Raw genomic sequence first — 27,156 nt, 5'->3', positions numbered from 1 at the left:
CAGAATGTTGTGCTTTTTTATTTCAACAAGCTAGCGATTAGCATGATATATTTCTTTTGAACTTAATATATGAATAGAAATTGTATTTAAATGCATAATTTAAAAAAAACAAACCCGTTTGATCATCATACAGTAACTGAAAATACCCTAGCATACTCATCGACGTTTAGAATAACACATCAAATAAGAGCGGAATAACAAAATTACAAAAACAATTGAATTTTTTTGCCACCAGTCTGTACAATCTACACTTATGATTCATTAAGATTCATTAACATAGGCTATATTTTATAACTGTATAAAGGCTTTCCATTGAGCTATATGCATATTTCTGTTTTGTGAGACCAATGCATGCTCTTAGATCATTTACACTAACAGCTTAATGTATGGAGCAGCAAACATGTTTTTGAAAAGTCCATAAATAACGGTAAACTAAGTCTTAATTTTGGAAAGGCATCCAACATAAAACAGCTCAGACACAACATAGTAGTAAAACATACATAATTTTACATTTTCATGTTGGGTTATGACAAGGTCACAGCAACATTTTCAGTACTTTTTTCTGTGTCACAGTCTTTGTCTGAAGAGGCAGACACTGGGGCATCTCTGTGGGTATTAGGGCCACTGCTTGTCTGCCCTGCACCTTTGTTTGGCACTTCTGCCTTTGGCTCAGCCTCAGGTTCTTGCTGTGGGGCGGTTGCTACAAGAAGAACACAAGTAAAAAAAATTGTCATAAATGTAAAGAATGTACAGTTATTATGGAAAATGGATAAATGTTATTACCAGATGTTTTACACATACTCATCATGGACGCAAATCATACTTACTCTGCACTAATACCAATCTATGCATGTCACTATTTTACATGGTGGAGTGATTACAAAACATACAATTTCAGTGAATTTTGAAAACAATAACTGGATGGGTAAATGTGAATTTATTGTGAATTTTCTCTAATTCACACAGGGTCAAAATTAGATACAAAGAATCTATTATATACATGTTCCCTCACGTTCCCGCATTCAATTGTTGGCTGAAAAAGTGAGATGATTGAAGTTGTTTGGTATTATCAGTCAACTAAGAAAACATAATGTTTCCAGTAAATCGTAAAGAGCCCAATTCACTAAAGAGACTTGTGCTTATGTTGGATGCAGGTAAACTTCTGATCTGAACTGTACGCTCCAAAAACACAAAATCTTACAAATATTTTTGGTTTAGTTTTTAGTGTAAATATCTTAGCACACTTGAAATAAGACAAAAATAACTTACAAGTAACTATTCAGCAATATCTAGAAGTTTGTTTTAAGTCAATAATTCACAAACATTGATGACAAAGTACTACAGTACTTACAAGTGAAATAATCTGCAAGTGGAACTCATACTTTTTCATCAATATTAAAGAATTATTGACTAAAAACAAACTCCTACTTCTTGCTGAAAAGTGACTTGTAAGTTAGGTTTGTCTTATTTCAAGTGTAATAAGATATTTCCACTAGAAACTAGACCAAAAATACTTGGTAAGATTTTGTGTTCTGCAGTGTAGCTGTTGTTTTTGTTGTTATAATCCTTAGCCTTGACTCTGGCTCTATGTCATTACCTGACTGAGTGCAGGACTTCATGTGTTCTGGCCAGTGGGCTTGCTGACATGGGTAATCGCAGTAGCTGGTGTTCCAGCAGCAGTAGAAGATGGCCTCCTTCCTGCAGTTTGCGCACCACTGTTTTTTCTTGGTCTCATCCACAGCCTGCTGCTTCTCCAGCTCCATCTGCTTCTTCACTTCGGCCATTAACCTTTCCCTCTCCTGCTCCAGACTCTGTCTCATTTCTGCCATCGTCAGCTCTGCATCGGAGAGCAAAAGAAGAACCAAACAAAAGAGAAAAGGAACGTCGTTGTGATAATTAAGACAATGTACTGAGGCAACTAGGAAAAAATGAATGAGGACCTCACCGAGATTGTGCTTCATTTCAGACAACTCCTGCTGATGTAGCCATTGTAGTTTTTCTATTTCAATTCTCAGCCGTTTTATCTGCAGGAAATACATCAAGGGGTATTATGTACAATTCTTTATAGGAAAAGTGTTCATCCACCTTAAAATTTTTCATATTTTTCAGGTTACAACTCCGAAATTTTTATCACTTGAAATGTAGTTAGTCTCTCCACAGCCCAGAGTAAACACTTACCTCTCCTATTGTGTTCCCCGAAGAACCTTTAGAGAGGTCATTGTACATCTCAGTCATTGTGCCTTTAATTGCATCCATTATCTGAAAAAAAAAAGATTATTTCATTAAATGTGTGGGAAAACATGCGTTTGATGTTCTGGATTTCAAATTAACTGTCAGGAAGGCTACTAATATTGTAATGAACTGAAACAGCTTATTTCATTTCATTTATTTAACATCAGATATCCCCTCTAGAAGGAAGCAAAAACCTGGTCCATGATGGTTCCTTTAAGCAAGTTAGGATAGGTAGATGAGCTATACAAAATATGCTCATAAATTTTTTTTGCGCAAAATCATCTAGATAATGTGATTTTAGTCTGGTCAGTTCTGCCTATTTTGAACTCCTCTTTTAGGGCATCTTGTCACTTTAAATCCAAATAAGCTAATGCTGGCCATGCCCACAAGTACTGAAAATGACTGCAAACAGAGGCGCAATGATACAACTGACATCTTTGAAAAGCAGAAGTGGAGCCTCCTGCACAAGCAACAAGAATGTAGCAAGTGGTTTCTGAATGGTAAGTCAAAACAGTTGTCTTTTTCCAGGAGATGTTGAACAGCGCTTAAACCAGCTGCCCAAATGTGCTGGAGCTCAGCTTGGGTTGCTAGGTCAGTGGCTGAGGTAACAAAGCAATGGAGGATTTTAAAATGGCTAGTTTTCCAGATAAACTTATTGCCAGAGAACTGTTGGGTTTGTTTTTTTTAAGTGCTTGGGCTGTTGAGACCCAAATGGAAGAACAAGAATGTGGAAAATGCTAACTTTGCATAACAGGTCCCCTTTAAGTCTTGCGAATTAGGTTAATCAAAAATTAAGGGAAAAAAAAAAAAGATACTAACTTTATTTGTATATTTTGCAATGTCTGCAGCCACATCTGCCGAGGCAGTGGGAATATACGGGTCTGTTCCAGCCAGCGATGACGCAGGTGTGCCTAAACCTGAAGGAGCTACCATGGTAACAGAAGCTGGACTGCTAGGTACCAGAGTACCAGCAGGTGTGGACGTGCTGATGGATGGGTCTTTTTGTTGAACGGCTAAAATTAAGAACACAAGCATCAATATTATGGACAAGCAGAACGAAGCTCAAGACGGAAACCGTGCGACTCACTCTTGGCAGTCTGTCTCGTCTGATAGCGAGAGCTTTGTGAGGACTGCTGCGCTGAGGACGACGACGAAGGAACCGCCGCGGAGCCATTTCCCGCTACTTGTGTCTGGGTCACAACCTGGGCCTGGCTGTGTCTGGGCGAGGATGCCTGCGTTTGTGGGGCCACGACGAGCTGCTGGGTTTGCTGCTGCCGCTGCACCTTCTGCATGTGCCACTTCTGGGAGGACGTCTGAAACTTTGCAGCGGGACTCCACACGACGGCTCGCTGAACCACCGGCACCGTCTCTCTGGGCAGCAGAGGGCGCTGTTTCTTCAAAGCTGGTGCAGCTGAAACCGATGAGGAAGATGACGGCGTTGTGGCGGCGCTGGAGACGGACGAGTGGCTGACTGTGGCGGGAGAGGAAGTAGTGAATGTGACCATAGTGACAGGAAGGGCCATCAGAGACTGCGTGGAAACGCCGGAGGATGTGGAAGTGGCGGTGGAGTTTGACGACGGGAGCCCCAATGTGGTCAAAGCTTTTCCTACGTACGACAACGAAAAGGAAATTTTAACCCCCCCCCCCAAAAAAAAAGATGCACCTGCTCCAAAGTGGTGGATAAAATAACGGTCTTGAAGATTCTTTTGTTATTAGACACCTAGTTATTCAATGTCTCTTCAGACATACCTGACATGTTTCGACGTTGTTAAATTTTCTTCAGAGGTGTCACGGCTGTTGTTCTCAGAGGTGGTGACACCTCTAATGAAGACAGAAGTACAAGGTCGCAACATGTCAGGTATGCCTGAAGACTGAGTATCTAATAACAAAATGCTTACGACTGTATCACATATGGACAAAATGAGTTTCATTGATATGTTACGGGATAAACTAACGAGTAAGGACCAGCTCCATGTCCTTTAACTTCACCTCAAATGAACAAAATGGTTGAAGCTTGGACAAAGTTGAGTCTCAGTGAGAAAATTATTCCAGACACACATCAGAGCTGGTTTTAGAGTTGATAAAGGAAGCTAACATTAAGCTACTGGAAAGGCTCTATAGCAGGGGTCGGGAACGTATGGCTCGCGAGCCAGGTGTGGCTCTTTTGATGATTGCATCTGGCTCGCAGATAAAACATAAAATATTTAATTTGGATGGATTAAAACAAGTTTTTATCCATCCATCGATTTTCAACCACTAATGTCCTGTTCAGGCTTGCTATTGGCTGCAGGAGCAGTCCATTATTTTAATTGGATAATAATAGCCTATGTTGGCTGTTGCTGGGTAAACAGGTAAATGCCCCCTTTTGAATCAGTCTGCTTGGGCATTAGCTCAAAGCTACGGAGTCCCTTAGGGGACATGGGGAATTTTTTTTCTTTTGCGTTACCTCGCAAAACTTTTGCGTTACCTCGCAATACTTTTGCGTTACCTCGCAAAACTTTTTGCGTTACCTCGCAAAAACGTTTGCGTTCCCTCGCAATACTTTTGCGTTACCTCGCAATACTGTACTGGTCAGTTATGCAGCATAATTGAATACTGTAAGCCTTTCTTATGGTGGGCGCCGTACTTTATGCTTTAATATAAGGTTATGTGAGGTATTTCCATGAATGTTAGTATCTTTTTGTGAAATATCTGAAGTTTTATATCTTTCTTTAGGGTAGAAAGGCACCACAAACCTACGATATAAACAGAAACTTTCCGTAAGTAGGAAAGAAATAAAAAATACATCCTAATTTGGACTATTTCTGAGTTATTATCGAGGGTAATAAGTCATCTGACAGTTTTGATTGTGTCTCTGTTGTGTTCGTAGTCTGAATGGTTTAAAGAGCTGCTTTCAGTGCCGCTCCATCTTAGCCTTAACAGACATAAACATACAGTAAAAAATAAATCAATTTTCAATCAGGGTTTTGCACCAAACAGTTTTTACTGTTAACAAGTTTTTATTATTAAAAACACGACAAACTAATGATGGTAAAGGGCCGCACTAGGTTAACTCGGGGAATCTCATCTGTCCGTGTATCAATCAACTCCAAACCTCTTCTTTGTTCTGTCACAATTATCGATTTATTCCATTTTGATGATCAGGCTCCAAACTTTGCAAGGACTGACCGCCCCGCTCACCGCTTCCTCATACACACACAAAGCCAGTATCCTTTCCATTCATACCTGGTGACGTCACTCCCACTTCGACACACCTAAGTGTCAAAGCCGCCTGCTCCTGTCATATCAATAATTACTTATTTCATTCATATGGCTCTTACAGAGCCTCAGTGAAAACTTGTTTATTATTATTAACTGTTTGGTGCAAAACACTGATTTAAAATCGATTTTTTTACTCCGTGTTTATGTCTGTTAAGGCGAAGATGGAGCGGCACTGAAAGCAGCTCTTTAAACCATTCAGACTACGAACACAACAGAGACACAATCAAAACTGTCAGATGACTTATTACCCGCGATAATAACTCAGAAATAGTCCAAATTAGGTTGTATTTTTATTTCTTTCCTACTTACGGAAAGTTTCTGTTTATATCGTAGGTTTGTGGTGCCTTTCTATCCTAAAGAAAGATATAAAACTTCAGATATTTCACAAAAAGATTCTAACATTCACGGAAAAACCTCACATAACCTTATATTAAAGCATAAAGTACGGCGCCCACCGTAAGAAAGGCTTACAGTATTCAATTATGCTGCATAACTGACCAGTACAGTTTTGCGAGGTAACGCAAAAGTATTGCGAGGTAACGCAAAAGTTTTGCGAGGTAACGCAAAAAGTTTTGCGAGGTAACGCAAAAGTTTTGCGAGGTAACGCAAAAGTATTGCGAGGGAACGCAAAAGTATTGCGAGGGAACGCAAAAGTTTTGCGAGGTAACGCAAAAGAAAAAAAATTCCCCATGTCCCCTAGGGGGCTCCGTACAAAGCTAACCCTTCAACGAAGAAGATGGCGAAAAGAAAAAAAGACGAGGAGTATCGTACATTTCAGGACGAATGGACCGAAGAATTTGCCTTTGTGGAGAGAGCAGGTTCTGCGGTGTGTCTAATTTGCAATGACAAAATGAAACGGTCGAATGTAAAGCGGCACTTCGACACACGCCATGCTACCTTTGCATCAAAATACCCGGCGGGAGACAGCATTAAGAAAGCGTGCCAAGAGCTACTGAGCAGCACCATGTTTGGATCTACGTATGCATGTGAGCAGTCATTCTCACATCTTAACAACATCAAGTCCAACCTACGATCACGTTTAATGGATGAAAGCCTCAACGCTTGCATGAAGCTTATCCTTACCAAGTACCAACCAGACTACAAAGCCATCAGCAAATTCATGCAGCACCAGAAGTCGCATTAATGGTGAGTATTATAACATTATTTAAAAGAATAAATTCAGAGGCTTATTATACTCACATTTAGTTGAATTCAGTCTTAAAATATATTATATGGCTCTCACTGAAATAAATTTCCAAATATTTTGCTTTCATGGCTCTCTGAGTCAAAAAGGTTCCCGACCCCTGCTCTATAGTAACCTTCATTTATAAACCAGCAAACCAATTATTTTAATTTAACTTTAAGAATTGCCAAATTGTTTTTGAGTTTTAAAAAGATTGCCTTATTAAAAGTCCAAAATGATTAAGACCATCTGACTGGCACTGTATGATTACTTCACAGTAGATCAAAAAGGGGAAGCCCCTTCTCACCTTCAGATTTCCCAACAGTTGACTCTTTGACAGTGCTGTCTTTTCTGCTTCTCTTTTTCTCCTTGCCCTGCTGTTCTTCCCCAAGATCGATAACCAGCTCCTTCTCTGAGTCAGAGTCCTCAGTGGGGGCTGTCTGCTTTGCCTCCTTTAGTTTCACCTGACACTTTTCCTTGGACACCGGGGCTTCTAGAGCTGCTTCAGTCATATCTGGGTTCTCTTTACCCAAACCGGTGCTCGTTTTCTGTTCAGTTTCGCCATCAGACACAGACGCACTGGAATCATCCATGGTGTTTGGCACAAGTGGGTCGGCTTTGTCTTTCTCCGTCTGGCTTACAGAAGGTTGCTCTTTCGCTTTACTCCTAGTGGGCTCCTTCTGCGGTTCCCTTTTGGCGGCAGAGTCTTGGCCAGGCTTAGACTTTGACTCTTCATCTGTGGCGTACTCGCTCTCGCTGGAGTCGGATTTGTCAGAGTCTTCAGAGTCGCTGTGCTCCACACCTTTATAAACGTCCACCGAGATTTCATCAATACCTACAAAGAAAAGACAGAGACGACTGTCCAGTCCAGGGAACCATAATATTTAATTAAGAGTAGTCCATGTGACAAATGTCCAGGTTTCCATACTAACCCAACTGTGCCTTGCAGCTCTCAATTGTCTTGTCCAAGTTTAGCTGGAAGCGGCTCTTGATCTGTCTTTTTGGAGAGGTGAGGGCCGGAGCGGCTCCCTGTTTCTGCTGAACCGTCTCACTGAGCTCCTTTAGATCCATTTCTGCTTTACTTCGATCTGAAAGGACACAAAACAATCGCCGTAACTGCATAAACCAAAACTGAAAGATTTGGATGAAGTATCCATATTTTAGCCATCATGTTTAAATATTAATGTCATATCTTAATATTTAAGTTATTAAATATATCTTAAATATTTAAGATATATTAAATATTTACACATTTAACAAAAATGCGTAAAAGATTCACCTAGATTAAGGTTTAGAATGCTTCCGGTCTGTGGCGCCTTTTCCTGCTTGGATGTGTCAGGAGTCTGAGAGTGGGGTGGTTTCGAGCTGTCTAGGGAATTTCCTGTAAAAACCAAAAAAATGGAAAGATTGTATGGAAGAATACCTTTTGTATGATAAACATTCTCTACAATTCAGCTAAAAAATATGCAAAGCTCTACTGGGCGCATACATCCAAATTAGCAAAAGAACATCTACAACTGATTAAAAAAAAATTAAAGTCTTTACACTCAAATGTTCTTAAAGACCTTTTGAAAGATAGAGTGAGAAAATAGTCCCAAGTCAAGACGTGGCACTATATATAGACTAAAAAAGGTTAGACTGAAGAAGCAGCTTTAAAGTTTGCTCACTTGTGCAATCAGATTATGGCAGCTTTTTAAATTTTTTTCCTTTGACATGTTTGGCAGTAGTAGGGATTCAGAAAACAAAACGACAACAAAAAAAAAATCAAATAAATTTTTTCATTGCAGATTTTTAATGCTTTTTTAAAAATCTAATCTTTCTTATCTCCAGCTAGCACAACAAGCATGACATGGACAAGTTTCTGACAAGAAAAAGACAGAAGGAACCATCCAGCAGCCCTGCTGTGAATCACACTGCTGTAGCACCCTAAAGACCTCATGGCCGACTAAAAATCAGAAGGTATGAGGCAGCATTTGTGCTAAACAAGTGTAAAAATTATTGAATAGTGAATGAAAGTGACAATAAGCATTCTAAAAGTTGATGATTCTTGACATATTTTGCATCATTGTCAGTGGGGAACCTCTCGTCCTACCTTACCTACAGTTAACGTAGAAAGTGTTATAATCCCTATTGATCTGTTACAAAACATAAGGCAATAATTCATGTTTAAGCTGAAGAGTGATTAAAATTAAACATCTGGTACTTTTCAAAAACAAAAAATAACTTGTTGTAAAGTCTAGTCTAGTCTCCTAAAACAAATTGTAGCCAAGTGATCATAAACTGGGACCCTGGTAAAGAACTTAATTTTGTGCAGGCAACACAGGCCAGCTCATTGCTCTTATTGTCAGCCAACTAACTGTCAGATTAAAAAGACGCATAGCTGCAGTTTTGTTTAACATTTATTTGGGGACGTATTTTTTGTGGAGATTAGTGAAGATGTATTTGTTTTGTACAAATCTGCATGAGATAGAAATGATTCAACACCACAAAATGCAGCTGTGTTGGTACCTGTGCAGTCGGTGGACTCCTCTCCTGCACTGGACTGGCTGTTTGCAGATTTGGTCTGCGTCCTGTCTGCCGTTTCCTGCTCCCCATCGGAGCCACCATGTTCAGAGGAGTTGGTGCTCATGGGGGACCGCTGCCCGTCTCCGAGAGGATGCCGCTGTCCCGTTGTGCTTCCTCCCAGTCCTGACAGCACCGCCCTGGTCAGGGTGATCTTGGGTGACGCCAACATATCGATGCTCAGCTTTATCTTCTCCGGTTTCTCGGGTTTTACGGCGGTGGACGAGGGATTTGAAGGGTCGAGAAGCAGCTGGAAGCTATTGTCAGGGGTGTACGGCGTCCTGAAGAGGGCATAGTTAAACACGCCAAACTTCTTTCTCATGTTCTCCACATAGACCTCCATCTCTTGCATGGCACTGTTGAAAATGCTTTTGGTCTTCTTCACAGAAAAGGGAATCTCTTTGGACATGAGGTAGCAGTTGTTCAGAGGAACCCAGGCCCTGCAAGATAAATTCCAGAACTGATCCACTATTGGAAGAAAAAAAAAGTAAATATAACGCTATAGGTCCATGTAAATCCCGGTGCAACTTTTTCACTTCTGATACGATATTGCAGCTTTGAGTATTGGTCAATACTGATATTGACCCAATGAGATATCCGCTCCAATCATACAGTGTTTTTAGGGATGCACCGATCCACTTTTTTTCATTTCCGATACAGATATCAATATCTGAAGTTCAGTATCAACCAATATTGATCCGATACTGACAAACAGCTTAGTTGACTTAAAAGCTTTCTTTTTTTAAACACAGACATAAATGTACTGAATTGCAAATTTATATGATAACTCTGCACCAGTCCAGCTCACTTAAATACACTCATAACTTCACAAGCTTGGTCAAACACAGAAAAACAACACAACTTTAATTTGTTCACTTGCTGCAATTTATTAGTATAACAGATAAATGTAAAATAAATAATATAGAAACTGAAACTGACAAAAAAAACCCCCAAAACAATAGGTCGACTACCTTGGTCAAATATGTAAAAAATAATCGGCAACAAATCTTTTTTCAAATGGTTTCAAAAGTGCAATTATGAATTCTAAATATAATGCAAAAATAAATAATAAAGCATGAAATGACTCAGAGGACAAAGTATAGAACTAGACTATATTTCTATAGTCTAGTTCTATAGAAGTATACTACCCATATCTAGATATCTATTCTAGATATCTAGAATATCTAGAATTTTTTTTCAACATTGGGACTGAATATCTAGAATTTTTTTTCCAACATTGGGACTGATACAGATATTACTATTGAATCGGCGCAGAAAAGACTTGATCAAGAGGAGTGTTTATAACAGTTTGCTTCTGTCCAAAATTTTAGATGTGGGTCGATATAATACAATATAAAAATTTTTGGCTGATATCGGACCAATTTTCAATATCAGTATTGGATTAGGGCAGCCCTAATGTAAATGAAGCGACAACAACCAATACCTGTCATGTTGGCCAAAGAAGCGAGCGTCCACCTGTCCGTCTTTGTCCCGTAACGCTTTAGCAGGCCAGAACGGAAATCCTTTCAATTTGGCCCATACGAGAGGGTGCGGGTGGCTCTGCAGACAGACAGTAACAGACTGGGACTACAGAGCTGCTGCCTGATCATTTATTTCACAAAGGATGAACAACAGGATGGCGTCACAAAACATCAGGAAAGTCAGCTAACTTACGCATGGCTCACAGAACCAGTTTTCTCTCTTTTGGCAGGCGGACAGGTAACACTCAGGACACACTTCAATCTCATACATCTGCAAAAAAACAAGGCAAACAAAAATAAAAGACAACGGGAATAAGTTTCATGCTTTGAGCGAAGCACCGTTTGTACAGAAAGATATGTAACCCAAACTTCATGCTTACCTCGTGTTCACAGATTTTTACTATCACTTTAGCTGTAGCTGTGAGCTTGTGATTGCCTGAAAGAATAACACGAATTATTTCTGGACATTTTAAGTGTATTACAGGTACAGTATTATTCTAATCTAACCAGAATGCACATTGTAGCTGCAAATACAATAAGATCATTGGGTTGATTTTCATGTATATCTATATTTAGCTACTTCTACTTTGCAGTAGAACTTTGCACACACAGAGGCTGACATTTTTGCAGTTTCTTGTGTGTCAAATAGCTCAAGCACAGTCAGATATGTGAATAATAAACCGACCAAAAACATTTGTGAATACTTTTCAGGTCTGGCCACAGATTCTTCATTAGATTTCTGAAGCAAAGCTTTAAACTATTGCCGTTTTTGGTTTTCTTTGAACGATGGCTTTCTAATCACAGCCAGATTAGAATAGCCAGATTGTGTGGTGCCGACAGATTCTCCCGCCTGAGCTGTGGACCTCTACAGCTCCCCCTGGTGTTATCGTGGATGGCTGCTTTGCTGATTAATGCTCAGTTCAGCACTGAGTTGTTCATATTGTTTTATAACCTGCTGCTCCACCCTATTTCTTAATTAAGTGACTGGTAAAGACAGAATTTATTTAGAGGCATTAAACTAAAGAAATATTAACATAAATGCATGCACATTTTTTTGGATTTTTCTTTGAAAAAGAAATTTTTAAAACGTGCCATTTTCCTTCCACTTCCCTATAGCGTTCCACTTCGCGTTAGCCTGCTGCATAAACATCCAGTGAAAATCTGTGGTCTTAATAGGACAAAGTGTGAAGTTGTATGAATGCTTTTTTCCCCCCATAAGAGTTCTGAATACCTTTTTTACTTCCTAAAAATTATTCATACAGGTTGTAATTTCATTGCATTCCTTACAACCTGTTATAAATATCCAGAAATTGTGTTCATGTTAATAATAAAATCAGCAACATACCTCCATTGTAGATAATGCAATTGTGCAAAATCCATTTAACATCTGCCAGAAAGGCCTCCGTGCAGCCGTACATTTTCTTTTTGATATTCTGTGGCACATAAAAAAAGACAAAAAAACCTGTCTGAACAGCAATAGTTTGATGATCAATGATACGATTCTAAAGTAAAAAAAACAGCAAGTCACGGATCTCTTGATGATGAGGCTGTGGTGAAATTGCAACACATAAACACGTTAGTACCGGTAACTCAAATATACCTTCTCGAGTGTGCAAAGATCCATCGGATGAAATATATACTCTGCGTAATCCGGATGCTGTTCAAGAGACACTGGTTTCTGGAAAGGTTCAGTCTGCAAAATTGAGTAAAGAAGAAAACAAAACAAAGAAAAGAGTGAAGGTAAACAAATACTGAGGATTCACAAGTATTTTCTCCCCTAACATGCTACCCACATACTGGTCTAAGCTCTAAAAGAAGCTCTTCACACACAAAACAAAACAAAAAAACAAGAGAAAGAAGCAGTGAAGTAACAAATCATGATGGGGTCTTGTTAGTGATGTGATTGATTACCCAATTAAAAGTCTTTCTCTGCGAGGAAGCTGCATGTGGGGAGCGAGATGACAAGCGCGGATGATCCTGAAAGAGAATGAGAGGGGCAGCTGTATCCTCACCACCAGCTAGCATGTTCACCGCCTTTCAAGCCATGACAGGCCCATTAGAAAACACTTCACGTGACTGTTAGTTCTGTTACAGCAAAGTTCATCATGCAAACTTTTTCATAGTTGCGTGAAAAACCGGGTTGAAAGGTGAACAGTAAAGTTGCAGATCTGGCACTACCGAAAGGCGCAGACCGTCGCTTGGCTGTGTGAGCGAAAGAATGCGTGCCTAAATTCAGGTGAACGTAAAGACAATCCTATTAAGAAGGAATGGCTCCTGTTAGAAAAAATACTTACACCTGGTTGCTTCATCTTCTGCAAAGCAAACTTAAGTAGATAAGAAAGTTGGTCTGTAGTGAGCATCATCATGGCCTTGCTCTGCGTCTCTATACACTCAGCAACTGTTATTTTCTGAAGGGCGACAGAAAAAAGAAATCAACATTTCATTCGTGGCTTTTTACGAGATGCAGCACACAGACGCTCTGAAGTTTTTGCTATTTGTGTTGTCAATAACCTCTCTTGCTGTAATTTTGTTTTTTACTGTTTTTTTTGGGGGGGAGGGGTTGCAATTTGCAACAAAAATGTGGTGAAACAATAAACTCAACCTCTTGCATATTTCCCTCATTTTGTCAGATTACAACTACTCACCTCAGTGTATTTGTATTTTATGTGATGGACCATGACAAAGTAGCACATGGGAAATGATGGATGTTTGTCAATATTTACACAAAAATAAATATGAAAATTGTGACTCAACTCTTATTTCTTTTAGTCTAACAGGTTTTGTTATTTAGCTCCATCGGGCCTAAAAAAATCCAACTTGACCCAACCCGGGGCCATAATGTGAGCCCGATCCAACCCAACTAGTTAACTTTATTTATAGCTTGAAGTAGACCCGACATATTATTTTAGCTACGATTTTACTGCTTTTGTTTTTAGACCACCATTAAGTAAGCAGAGTATCTTTTTCCATTTTTAGCTTTTGTTTCACATGTTCCAGCTCCATCTTGTCACTTGTTGTGACAACAGGGTGAGTCAAGTGCAAATCAACTGGTATGTGTGATTGAAAGGATCCTATCTTAGCTGGTACTTGAGTGGAGCAGGGCAGAGATAGCAACTTTTTAAAATAAATAAATAAATCGGTATCAATCAAAATTGGAATCGACAGTTGAAACTATAAAAATTCATGGTCGGCCGGAAAACTGCAATTGGTGCACAACTAATTTAAATGCATCAGAGTAAAGGGGTTGAGGATGTATGCATACCACATTTTGAGATTTTTTTTTGTAGAAATGTTTTTTCATAGTGTAAGAGTTTTTAAGGGGATTGTCCTCTAATTTGTGTTGGTCTAAAACATAAAAGCTCAATGTACTATTTGAAAGTTTGTGGTTGTAATGTGCCAAAATGGGGGGAAAAAAAACATTCCAAGAGGTATGAGTACTTTTGGATGGCTGCATCTAAAGTCATGTAACAGATTTCAACAAGCTGTTTACAACATTAAGAAGCCGTTCAGATCCCGGGTTCAGTACCTCACATTCTGGACAGAACCAGTCGCCCTCGGGCTCAGCTGGCAGTTTGAGACACTTGGCGTGGTACACCCTGGGGCAGAGCTCACAGCAGAGCACCTGGCCCTCGCGGTGGCACAGCCAGCAGTAAAAGTCGTTCCTGCCGTCCTGCGGTACAACATCAACAGGGTCTGTGGTGAGTGATGGCTGCTTGGCATAGTAAAAGGGACCGTGTCTTAGCTCAGACTGGAACGCAGGCAAAAGAAAGACAAAGTTCGGGGAAGGTCAAAATCAGGGTGACAATTAAAGAAGCCAAGGAGGCATGCAATGCATCAGCATAAAGTATATCTACTGAACTAATTCTCAATCAACTATAAGCAAAATGTCACAGTACAGAGAATCTGTCATCGTTGCAGTGCTGAAGCTTCAACTTAGTTCACCTTAAAGATGAGCCAAGAGGAACTGGAGATGAGGAACTGATCGATAGCTCTTATTCTCAATGCTACTCCTTCTCTAAGGGATGTCACCCAAAATCTTTAAGCCTATGTGATACTCAGCAGGTATGTGTGTGTGCTCCAGCTGTGTGTGTAAGCTAAAAAAAAATAAAAACATTTCCAAATACAGCAATACATCTGGTAGACAGCGTGTTTCCCCTAAGACTATGAAACGACAGTCGCACTCAAGGCAAAGGTTAAACTCAAAACACTGATACGCAATCTAAAAAACTGACAAGGGGAACAGTTTCTTCCCTAAGGTTAGGCTGTGCACAATTAACCTAAAATACATTCAATCCAAATGATCAACAAGTCATATAAAAACAAAGAGTTACCCTTCTAGTGGTAGCCTAGCATTTCAGCAAACTACTCCTCATTAAAACACAATTAGCAAGGACCCATATAGCCATTTATTGAAAATTGGAGCTGCATGTGTTAAGTCAGATGTCTCTGTAAGAACAAATGATAATGCACATGCGTGTTTTATCTGACATATTATATCCAGTTAACCTGTGCTGGAGCAGTGTATCGAGGCTGCCATCCAGACACTGTAGTAAAGCCAAAATATTCTTTGCCGTCAAGAGAAATCAGAATGCATTGAATATAACTGCGTCACAATTCTCATGCAGAGCATGTGATACTCATGAAAAGTGACTCATTTACTCAACTGTAAAGCCGTTGGGTTTTTAAGAAAAAATATGGAATTAATTTGTTTCACTTTAATATTAACAGGTGTCGGCAAGAAATTGATTTTAACTCTCGGATCAAAACAGGGGACAAAGCGTTATGTTAAACATCTCCCATTTTAAACAATTTTAAATACGATACTTTTGACATGTGCACAGTAACATATCAAGAAACAATTTTATTTGTAATGCCTGATGGAATCCACTGGTAAATGTGCCACAGACAGCTTACCAAACACTTTGGGCAACAAAAGATCAATAACATTGTTAATTTATTCTGATTCTTCTTAAATGATGTCACATACAGTATATTGTTCACATAAGTTGTAGAGAAGGAATAATTGAGACAGGTATAAAATGTGAACATCTACTAAAAGCTTAAAAGCAATAACATAAGAATTGGTGGGTTTATTGATACTGTATGAAGAAAACAAGGCATCCCAAAAATGTGACTTTTATTGTCATTTACAAACAGAGAAAAAAAAACAGTATTTTTTTATGGTAAATACATTCCACTAACTTAAATCATATGTCCCCTCCCCCTTTTATTATTTTCAATTTTTGTTAGTTTCTAACAATACTGACTGCACTTGCTCATGCATCTTGCAGATTTTGCTTGTGTAAAACCTTCAGGATGTGGAGCTGCATGTTCTGTCTGTACGGCATTGACGCTCAGTGAGCCAAGCAAAAACAAACAGACGTGAATGTTGACAGAACGTCCAGTTTTGAGCTTTTTTTAAAGCTGCTCGTGTATATATAGATGTTCTCTACGCCAGCGCACTGATAAAGTCCCATTGTTGCATAATTTAGATTAATTAAACCGTGGAAAATGAAATGAATATACAACTAAGATGAACTAAATCGTTTTTCTGCGCACAGACTCAAGACCCAGCTTCTACATTTTGTTCGTTTTTTAATTCCCATTTGGCAGAATGAGATGATACCTGGTCCTTGGTGCTGCTACCAGCTCCGGGTTTTTTCTTCTTTTTCACTGGACAGGGTGAGCTTTCAGCAGGGGAGTGGCCACTGGATGAGTTTGAAGGACTAGGGATTTTCCTCTTCTGGGCCAGCCTCTCTGTTGATCCTGCATCTGAAACAAGAAGAGTTTAGACTGGATCAGGCTAAGTCAGTGTGTTCTCAAACTGTGGACAAACAGTCCACAGTTCATGTTAAGTTGGAAAGTACACAAGAAAATCAAAAAGAATATATGTTTAAGGAAAATGCAAAAAAAACCCAAAAGCACTTCACATCAAAAACTGCTTCTACCTCTGGGCTACTTAAAGGTTTCTTTTAGTTTTTAAATCATGTTTTCTGAGAATGCCACATCTTTCAGCTACATTTGGCCAATTCGCTGTGCTTACCTTTGGATCTTGTGGAGATCTCCATTTCTTCTGCTTCAGTGTGGTTTTCCTTTTTCCCCTCCTCCTTTGTAACACTGACAGACAAAGATAACCTTCAGTATATGCTCGTGTTTTATCCCTTCTGTGTCCTATTCTTTTACTTATTTTTATGAAAGTAGTACACTGCTGTAAAGAAGACAGTACATTAATCAAAACGTATGATTGGGTTACAACTAAATAATGTTCAGCATACAAACGATGTGTAGATAAAAATCATAATATAGTATAGATTTGCAGATTCCTTGGCCAAGCTGATTTTGCCCACCTGAGCTTATGATTGACTGGGCTTCTAAAAAAAACTATGAGTTTTTAGTTTTGTGTCAGCCAGTCTAACAAGTTTCTACTTTGTCAAAAGCATCAATTCAGCAGATGAATTGAGACACAACGTCCTACAAATCTTTACAATAATGGACTTAAGTGTAAATATTTGGCACTACGAACTTCAAAAACACATATTTAAGACATTTAAGAGAGTTTACAGTTAATTTTCTGTTTGCTCATAAAAACATAAGAATCTGTACATTGACATTTTTCGGTGATTTAATTAACAAAATACAGTTGTCACATCGTCATAATAATGTTAGTCGTTGCATTTATGATAGCAAATTAACTCACAGCTACATTTTTGTATATGTTGGAAGGATTTTATAGTTAATTATCATTTATTTGCTTTACCTTTATTTTATAAAATAATCCATTATATTTACCTTTGAATTTACATTTTAATGATGTGCTTTGAGTGTTTTGAAGTGCTTTGAGTGTTTTCAAGTGTTTGCAGAAACTCTGGAAGCGGCCTGCTGAGGAGTGAGAAAGGAGGATACCATGAACGAGACATTCCAGCGTTGATTGCCCAGAGGAACTGCAAACCTATAGTCTTATCTTATGAAATATGCTTTTGAAGATTGTATGAATGAGTTGTGTTCATGTGAGTGTGCAGCTGTTTTCTGTTCCCCCTCCCTTCAGGGCTGCACACTGTCATGTAACTATGGTGTTCCTAATTCTAATAAAAGCAGGGTAAGACTCAGTTGAAGCTTCAGAGCATAGGCAGAAATCTGTAACTGGGTTTCAGCTGTGTTCTCCCTGCAGGTAAAACTAAATTCTGACTCTTGTCTCTTCTTTGTGTCTGTGTTTAGGTCATTTAGACCTAACAGTATACTTTTAAGACATTTTAAGAAAATTATAACATAGAAAATCAGGATCTATGCTTACAAAATTCATCATACTTAAATTTCATAACGTATGTCTAATATCAAGATATATCTTAAAACATTAAAACATTTTAAACTGAAATATTTTTTTAGAAAGCAGTGAAGAAAAAAAAGGGATACAAGGATACAGACTGTAAAAAAAAAAAACCCCAATAAAACAGCAATGTTAGCCGATGACAAAAATATCTGATGGAAAATTTCAATTGTCCCAAAGCAAACCGATTTAACACGATACTGCATAAAGACTGAGGGGAAGTATTGCGTAGTCACCGAATATACTGTATGTCTTGCTTCTCAAGATGCATTGTGATGAAAAAATAATTGAGATGATATGGAAATTAAATACAACTTCAGCAATTTACAAATGCTGCGTTCAATAAAAATGAGGAAATGGTTGAGAAGCAGTTTGTTATGGTGCAATTACACAGCGGCACTTCCAGGTATTTATGATTAAGCATAGAGAAAATATTCCAGTTGAATATGACCTGTCCAACATCTACCAATATATATATATTTTTAATTAATAAAAACACATCGTACTTGTGAAAATCCTCAAAATGCGAGCCCAAATATGCTCTCAACCATCTTTATCAAAGATTTGCCCAACAAGTTTTTTCCCCCTTATTTTCACTCAAACGTGCCTCAACCTGATTTGAAGCCTATTGTTTATACCACTAAGGATATTCTGAGTGAACTGCAATGTTCAAGCTGTTCAGACGCTTTTGGATTTAATTATTTTTGTTATTATCCACAGCCATAAAACACATCTAGCGCATTTCTTTCTTCCAGTCAAAGCAAAAGAACTACATTTTGGTACTGACCCTCTCTGACCTCCTCTGCCTCTTCAAGCTGACGAAGAAAAATCAGAGACAGCGGACGTGAGACAGTGCAAGGAAGTGCCTCTGCTGACCTCCGTGTCTAACCTGTCTGGACAGTTCCATGCACTTCACAACAACACCCTCAGAAGGCCACGGAAAATAGAAACAACACGCAACAGAAGACACAGAGCTGCACAGTCTGACACAACATTTCAAATATCAGAGAATCTAATGCAGCCAACTTATTGATACATCCCTGTCCACACCCACCTCTTCCACAACAATCATGCCTCAAGTGAAGGAAAGGATCAGCATACCTTCTCTCCTCCCTCACTCGCAGAATCTTCGGCCTGCTCTTTTATCTTTATCAATAACTGAGAACGCCAGGGAATGATGGGGTGGGAGAAAAAGATGGGTCCAGGTTTCCCAGAAGGCCTTCTCTCCCTGCTGTTCTCTCCTGCAATTGTCAATCTTTAACCTCGGCTGCGAGCCGCCGATTGGCTCGGGTACCAGACGGAGGTACCTGATTGGGTGCCGGGGCTCGGTGTGCAACACGGGCTCTCTGCTCCCTGCTTTCCTCAACCACACTGCTGCAATGCAGAGAGGACTGATCCGTACTACGGCTACAAAATTTCCCCTTGAAACCATCATATAGAGGTCCACAGGGTACCAGTCTTTAGAACAGACGTGTTAGCTTTAGCACTAAGAGCTTTGACAGAGAAAGAGGATCAGATCTCCCCCTCACGGCACTCTCAATCAGTGTATGTGTGTGGCATCCATTTTGAAGAAACAGTCTCTCTCTTTCTCTCTCTCTCTCCCTCTGTCTCTATCACCACTGCACACACACAGCACCATGCAAATTGTCTGTAAAGGACCACATGCGGTTTATTATGTGCCTCAGCATGTGGACATGTAACTCTGGGCCAAAAAAATGGCCTGGAAATGTCACAGGGCCAGACAGCTGAGACAGTAGGAATGCATAACGGTAATCTCTAAATAATACCTCTCCTTTATTCTGTAAAGTCATATCTACTCAATACCTGACTGGAAATTGGACTTTGATAACAAATAGAGCCTCTTTTTTTTTGCATTTTATTGCATTAAAATTACACTAAATTAGAATATGGAAGCCAAGAGAAGACATCTTTCTGCACATACTTCTTCCCAATGATTTTCTCAAGATAACGAGACAATCTTGAGAAATCCTGGTATTGTCCTTCAAATGCCTGGCACAACGGCATGCATTTGAGTGGTGGAATCAGGTTTAACACACACACACACACACCAATCATCTCGTTATCTCAAAAAACCACTGGGGAAAAAAAGAATACGTATAATATAGAAATTAAATCGTTATCTCGAGAAAACCATCGGGGAAAAAGTATGCTTGAAAAACGGGAAATGTATCTTGAGAACCCACTGGGAAATTAACTCACTATCTTGAGAAAATCTTCAGGAAAAGGAATATGCAGAAAGCGTCCACTCTTGGCTTCTGTATTAGAATACACAAAAATTATCAATATAATCCAATCTGCAATGTTTTGTCAAGATAGAGACTCTATAATGTGTTGAAAGTCTAATCCCTTCTCTAAACTCAGTGAAGAGAGTATCTGCCCACTATGTCCATCCAGTCGATGTTTTCCACTTATCCGAGTTCAGACTTCAGTTGGAACAGGTTCAAGTATGGAACCCATAAATCCCTCTCCCAGGCACATTCCTTGGGATTCCAGGGCTTTCCTTGCCAGAAAGTACGTAAGACGAACCTGATTTTTGCCCCAACTGAACAGACTACTTTTCATGTGGAAGACAGGTGACTTTACTATAAGTTACCGCAGGGTGTCAGACATAATGGCCAAAATCTTGACCTTTTGGCCATTATGCATTTGGATTTGCGCACTTGCTAAGCCTTCTATACACTAAAAATGCCAACAGAAGAGCCCTATCATCCACAAATAGAGGAGTTGCAACCTCAAGGTTCCCAAACCGGACCACCGTGGCAAGGTGACTGACAATCCTGGCTGTCTAAACACAGCTCTTTCTATGATTATTAAAAGACCGGACAACACATAAAATCATCTCTGGCAGCCCATACTCCCAACAATCCCCAAGAAAAAAAAAGTATTTTCCAAATCCACAAACCAAAACTCCTTGGACCCCCTTAACTGGACCACACTGGCCAGTACATGAATCTGAGGTTTGAAGGGCAGTTTCTTTCTTTGATACCATTGGTGTCAAGCTCCATTTGTCAGTTTTAAGACTCTTTTTTTTCTCCAACATATCCATGCTACTTATTTCATCAATAGATGTGCATTTTCAAGAGTGACCATACATTTGAAATTTTTAGTGACGAATAAGGTATAGCGGCTATATCATAAATTTTTTTTTTTACCAAGAAGTTGAGAATAAATCTTGGAATATTAAGTGTTAAAAACATATCATTCTTATATATAATTACATAAAATTAATCCAGTTTTAGAAAGGACTTTAGATGGTACACAGATATCAAACCAAATAGGCTGTGTGTGCTTTTATACTGAAGGGTTAGCCACACCAGTCCTGGAATGAGGGGATTAAACACATTCCTGGGCAACGTAACACTAAACACTAACCCAAGCTTAAGCAGCATTTTGTTAAAGTTGCCACACCACAGTTTCCTCAGTTATATTCAAAATAATCGCAGTAAATGACAATACTTAAACAATGTCTTAATGTATAACAATTCCCACTTATCATGTCTAATAAACTATAAAAAACAAGTTTATTGGAAAATGTATTTGGATATCATAGGTCAAATTCTACACAGATTCTCAAGCCTCTCCAAGTGAAATCTTTGTGTGAAAAGCTTCCAGAGGAAGTCCTTCCCACCTTCTTTTCTTCTCTCTTACATACAAATCACCAGTGTGTTTCGAGCAGAGGGACAGAAAAGGGAAGCCTTTTAAAATGGCTGACATTCAGCAGTCAAGAATAACGCTGGAGGGTGGGGGTTTAGGGGTAGTGCAGGTCAATATGCTCCACCAATTCCTACCATCTAGTACAGATTATTGGTATCTTAACTAACAGAGAGATTACTAAATCGGACCATTGAAAATTATGTTTTATTTCAGTTTGCCAGTAAAAATGGGCATGATTTGAAATCAACAAGGTATCAGGTGAATTACAGAAAAATAAGCAAATTGAAGTCTGTTCTTCAAGGCTATGTTAGTCTGGCAAACAATGAACCACCCTGCTGTCTTGGTCTCATTCTAGTATAAGGCCTAAATTAAACTTGCTGTGCTGTCAGTTTCCCCATCTGTTAATTCCTTTGGGAACACCCCTCTGCATTGCTGCCTGTCTCTTCCATCCTGCCTGATTCACTCACAGGGTAGGTCATTTTGACAGCCAAGGCCAGACACAGCTGTGATGCAGTATTCTCTTCAAAATTACTGGAAAACAGGCTTTTAGCATCAGTATCAGCTGCATTACTGAACTCACTATGTCCTCACTCCAGGCGGCACTCATATGCTTGGGGGTTCCAATAAAATTTTACCCCCTCAACCTATCTGTCAAGCAAACTTATAACACCAGGCAGGCACAGATCCAACTGGTGCTCTTTTAGCAAATCAATATATGTGAGAGAATGAAAGTAGGGCTTACCTCTGTGGCTGCATGGCTAAAAATTCTGTGTGATATGTCAGTACTTATTAAAACATGGAGGACAGCCCTGTCAGCCCTCACTCAGCTTAGAGCACAGCCACGACTCTCCAAGCTGTCTGACTTCACTGTTCTGATAAAAGCCATGCCGAGACTGGCCGCGCACTCAGAGCAAATGCAACACAGCTGCTGATTGGCTGGTGCATTTCCGGGCTGCTTGTCTTTTGTTCAGCACAAGTGAGTTGAGACACAGCAAGACAGCCTAGGCCCAAAACTCTGATAAGCCACCATACGCATACAGAACAATTTAAAAGACAACGCTATTCTTTTTCATAGACTTACTACAAAGTCAATCTTTGGTGCAATTGGGAAGAGAAGTTAGCTGTTATGTTGGGAACAAGCCTGTATTTTATTTGAAAGGTTATGACCCACAAGTTTCCTCCTGAAAACTAAACTAACCACCACGGTAACAATAACGATCAGGCACTTGTTGAATTGTACATTGACTGACCAGCGTTTAAAAACTAAAACAAAGACAGAAATTTATGGTGTGTGATTAACCTCAGATAATAAAATCTGACCTCATCGATTTAGGAAAGATTCCTAAACCGATGACAAGAATTGAAATTTCCCTTTACCTACTACTCTAACTTCCATTGCCTATGGTTACAGGGGGACTGGTGCCTATCTACATTGTTCATTAGGTGAGTGGTAAAGTAAACCCTGAACAGATCTCTAGTACATCACAGGAAAGCTAAGAGACACAGAGGACAAACAACCGTACACAACAGAGTGGTTGAAGGCTTGAAGGAGCGGTCATTTCAAAATTGCCTGCATTGAAGGCACATGAAAAAACTTTGTATAGTTTCAAACCACAGACCCTTTACATGTTAAGCAAACATGATCTACACTGCAAAAACTGATCTTCTATTGGTTGTTGTTAGTAAAGGGCACAAAATTTGTCAAAGGATAACTCTCAGAGATTTGTTGGTAAAAATATGTCAAGGGAAATCTCCCTCAGCACTGGCTCCCCAAAGGACTGTGTACTGAGCCCACTGCTCTTCTCCCTGATGACCCAGGACTGCCAGGCCATGTTCAGTACCAATCACATCGTTAAGTATGCGGACAGTACGACAGCGGTGGGTCTCATCAGGGACAACAATGAACCGGCCTACAGAGAGGCCTGACTGATGGATCCAAACAATCTCATCCTCAACAAAGCAAAAGAAATTGTTGTTGATTTCAGGGGAAAAAAATTGCCAAGTCACACCCCTCTCCTAATAAATGATGCCTCAGTGGAGCAGGTCAGCAGCATTAAGCTCCTGGGAATACACATCACAGACACTTTGACCTGGTCCCTCCAAACACCATACCAAAAGACAAGCTTGCAAATGGAAACACCATGATATGGGTTGTTTTACAGCAGTGATACTGACAAACTTCATATCATTGCAGGGAGGATGAATTGAGAAATGTAACCAGTAAACAACTATGAATTTCCAAGCAAAACAATAGTGCAAGAGGTACCTTGAAGTTCTCATTACAGCAAAAAAGTATTTTCCACAAAGTATTCAATAAATTTCTGTGTGTTCAATACTTATTTCAAGTATCATCCCAATTCTTAAACCAAAACTTTATTTTTGGACTAATTTGCAATCTCCAAATTTGACATTGTGCATCAGATGTAGTTTTACTGCAGGTCAAAAATGATTTGCTGTAGGTTATTCCTTGCAAAGTAAATGGGTGACTCATCTATCTTCAACAGGAGGAAAGACATTACTGACCTCTTGTGTTCAACCACAATTAAAACTGGAAAGACACAAGATAATCCTGTTTTGTTATCTAGTACTATCTTAAATATGATGAAAATCAAGCAGTGCTTATACATGTACAAATTAATTCAAAATGCAGTGACAGAATGTGGAATCTATTTTTAGTTGTTTTAGTGAGTTTGATACAAGATGCATTATTATGGAGCAGTAAATTTGTTAACCAGTTAATTTTAGAACTTATGCTTTCAGTCAATGACTATTTTATTAGTTAAGTTAAATGTCTTCAATTGAAAAACTGCGACTTGGCCAATCAGTAGGCAGAATCTCAATGCTTTTAGGGATCTAAAGATAGTGATGACTTAGTGAAGTTCAAACTGAGCATCACAATGGCAAGAGAAAATGGATTCAGGTGACTTTTAAAGTTTCCTAAATTAAATTAAGGCCCTTAATCCCGACTGATCTTTCCTTGAACTCCACAGCCAATCTGACGATTGTTACTGACCACCTCCATCCCTTTATGACCACAGTGTACCCTTGGTCTGATGGTTACTTCCATAATCCATCAAAAAGCTCAAATCATCTCAAACGCATTTGTTCAACATCACAGTCAGTTCACTGTTCCTCAATAGCCCCTAGAGCAACCAAAAGAGTCCCACAGAACACCTTTGTAAGTGGCAAAAAAGGAGAGTTGTGTAAAGAATATTCATCCAGTCAGCTAGGTAGCTGATCTGAAGCAGCTGCATTGTGTCGTTTTGTCAATAATGGACCATAATCCCAAAGTAAAGTTACCAACATATTTCTAAATTCATGCCATGTAAAATTAAGATAGATCTTAATGTTAATATGATCTATCCTTTTAACATAAGAAAACAGAATGTTAATAGCTATTTTTTTAGTTGGATGTTGAGTAGTTTTTAAAATATCTGTTTAGCTGGGAAGATTTTTGTTAATACGTTTTTACATTTGAAAAGTTGTTATGATGCGTACATAGAGCATATGTATATACATGTGTGTGTGCGTTTGTTTTGTGGGGACCTTCTTCCTCTACAAACCAACGCGTTTAAAACCCACAATTGAAAGAAGAGTGAATATATATTACCCTCTTCAAGTTGACTTGAAGAGTTCAAGTTAACATTTACATGTTAACGTTAACATTTCTCAACATTTCCGAAGAGGAATTTTCCGTTATGCCAGTCAGGAGAAGAGCAACACGAGCCTCCCGAGAAACAACAAACAACCTCCCGAAAATGCTTTGTCTACATTTTGACGAGAACATATTCCCACTACAGTTACACCCCACAGACAAAATTACACTTGTAGCACACTCATCGTTTCCCACAGTACCGTTTGGTGTCCAGTTTGTACCAGTAAGCTCAAAACGAATCTCCAATTGTAGTCCGACTGGTGATGAGCCCAGCATTCCCCAAGATGGCGCCCAAGCTACAGTCTCTTACTCTGACGAGAGCTCAGCCAAGAGGACGCGACACTTTAAGTTTAGTTAAAGTGCGGATAATCTTCATGTGAGGGTAAAGTTGATCAGATTTCGTTTTACTATAACCCCTCCCCTCCCCCTCTTTTGTTCTTGCTTGCTTCGTCTTGAAGTCTGTATACCCTCAAACCAGAAATGTGTACGGCCAATCACACTAATCATTTCAAAATTAATCATTTTGTGCGGAATTATATTAATTTGACTAATAAGTCTGCTGTTTTTGTTTACCTAATGGTATGTTTTGTACGTCTGACACACAACGACGCATTCTACGTGTAGAGGAAACAAAAAAAATGTGAATAATTGAATCTAAAAATGTAATGAATTTGAATTAGAGGCAGATTAAAAACGCTTTTGAGGTTCACAGCATAAAGTCTGAGAAGAGGGGTGGGGGCTGATTGGTTAGTGCAAAGAAAGCCTTGTTGTTGGCTGTTTGCAGGTAAACCAGTCTGAATACATTAATGATTATGGGGCTATCTCCTGTCCTTTCAAACTGTTATCTCCTGTCCTTTTAAAGTGGAGAGAGGGCAAGTAGGGAGGGAGAATGGGATAAAGTGTCTCACACTTACTGAAGGGGTACAGGGGGGGTGTAGGTTAGCATGTTTAGTGGGGGAAGGGACACAAACACACTCCATGGGACTCTAGGAATGTGCCTGACTCTCTCTTCCCAGACAAACCTACAACATGCAAACAAAAAGTTCAGTCTTTTCTATTTGGTTACTATATGAACTTATGAATCATAAGTCCTTTTGTGGACAACCGTGACAAAACCGAACAAATGTTTATTTTAATATTTTGTTTTACTTCCATTTTGGTGGCGATTAGAACATTTCATCATTGTATATTCGCAATTTAGCACACTTCACTTCTGTTTTCATAGTGAGACGGCAGATAGCATTTTCTCCTCGCAGCAAAGAGCAAGTAAAGAACATTCATCTATTCAACCCCCTAGTCCCCGATGCCCTTTAACCTCACACTTGTCCTGTTGCTCTCAGGCCAACCTTGGCCTTCACTCCTTTCACACCAGTTGCAAACTGGCCTGCTTGACAGATCGCCACTGAGAAAGTTGCTTATATAATGTGAGCCTACACAACGATGATGTGGCAAACCGTATAGCTTGATGTTTGTTTTAAATGTGACAGTGTATTTGCAACCTTTTGGGTATCCGCCAAAGTAAAATTCTGTGACGAGGTACATGGAGTGTTCTGTTTGATGACATCAGATAAAACTCACAGTGACGGTTTTGTAGATCTGTTATCAAGTTGAATTTGTTTGTTATCATTAAATTGTATAAGAAGAACAAAACAACATAGTGTCTTGGTTATCTCAGCGTGAAAAATCATTACGTATGAATATGATAAAAACAGAGATGCTTAAAACATTTCCACAAAATAGATGAAATGTTCATTGTCCTGTTCCTGCAGCAACTCAGAATGTA

General features: G+C 39.2%; 1 protein-coding gene and 1 long non-coding RNA gene across 9 annotated transcripts; one reads left to right on the top strand and one right to left on the bottom strand.

Annotated features, from left to right (window-relative positions):
- Positions 1-2: 2 nt before the first annotated feature.
- zmynd8 (zinc finger, MYND-type containing 8) lies at positions 3-25,681 on the bottom strand. 8 transcript variants are annotated; one of them, XM_032550125.1, is made up of 21 exons: positions 25,574-25,681; positions 16,763-16,836; positions 16,346-16,491; positions 14,246-14,467; positions 13,014-13,127; positions 12,631-12,696; positions 12,320-12,412; positions 12,065-12,152; positions 11,100-11,155; positions 10,913-10,990; positions 10,683-10,798; positions 9,185-9,678; positions 7,956-8,057; positions 7,609-7,764; positions 6,984-7,511; positions 3,320-3,838; positions 3,052-3,245; positions 2,179-2,259; positions 1,946-2,024; positions 1,598-1,837; positions 3-700 (listed from the first exon to the last, which is right to left on the bottom strand). In XM_032550125.1, the coding sequence occupies exons 2-21, from the start codon at positions 16,785-16,787 to the stop codon at positions 525-527; spliced, it is 3,573 nt and encodes a 1,190-aa protein (XP_032406016.1). In that variant the 5' UTR covers positions 16,788-16,836; positions 25,574-25,681; the 3' UTR covers positions 3-524. The 8 variants fall into 8 exon arrangements, with proteins under 8 accessions (XP_032406016.1, XP_032406014.1, XP_032406013.1 ...); XM_032550123.1 differs by lacking the exon at positions 25,574-25,681 and adding an exon at positions 22,461-22,581 and having other exon boundaries at positions 3,052-3,230; XM_032550122.1 differs by lacking the exon at positions 25,574-25,681 and adding an exon at positions 22,461-22,580.
- LOC116710851 (uncharacterized) lies at positions 6,673-20,089 on the top strand. The gene is made up of 3 exons (XR_004337135.1): positions 6,673-6,807; positions 8,703-8,712; positions 20,078-20,089. It is a non-coding gene; the product is annotated as an uncharacterized LOC116710851 (long non-coding RNA).
- Positions 25,682-27,156: the final 1,475 nt, after the last annotated feature.

The sequence above is a fragment of the Xiphophorus hellerii genome, chromosome 20 (assembly GCF_003331165.1).
Source record: "Xiphophorus hellerii strain 12219 chromosome 20, Xiphophorus_hellerii-4.1, whole genome shotgun sequence".
Taxonomy (NCBI): domain Eukaryota; kingdom Metazoa; phylum Chordata; class Actinopteri; order Cyprinodontiformes; family Poeciliidae; genus Xiphophorus; species Xiphophorus hellerii.
The sequence above is the reverse complement of the archived record's forward strand: the minus strand, read 5'-3'. Positions and strand labels throughout refer to the sequence as shown.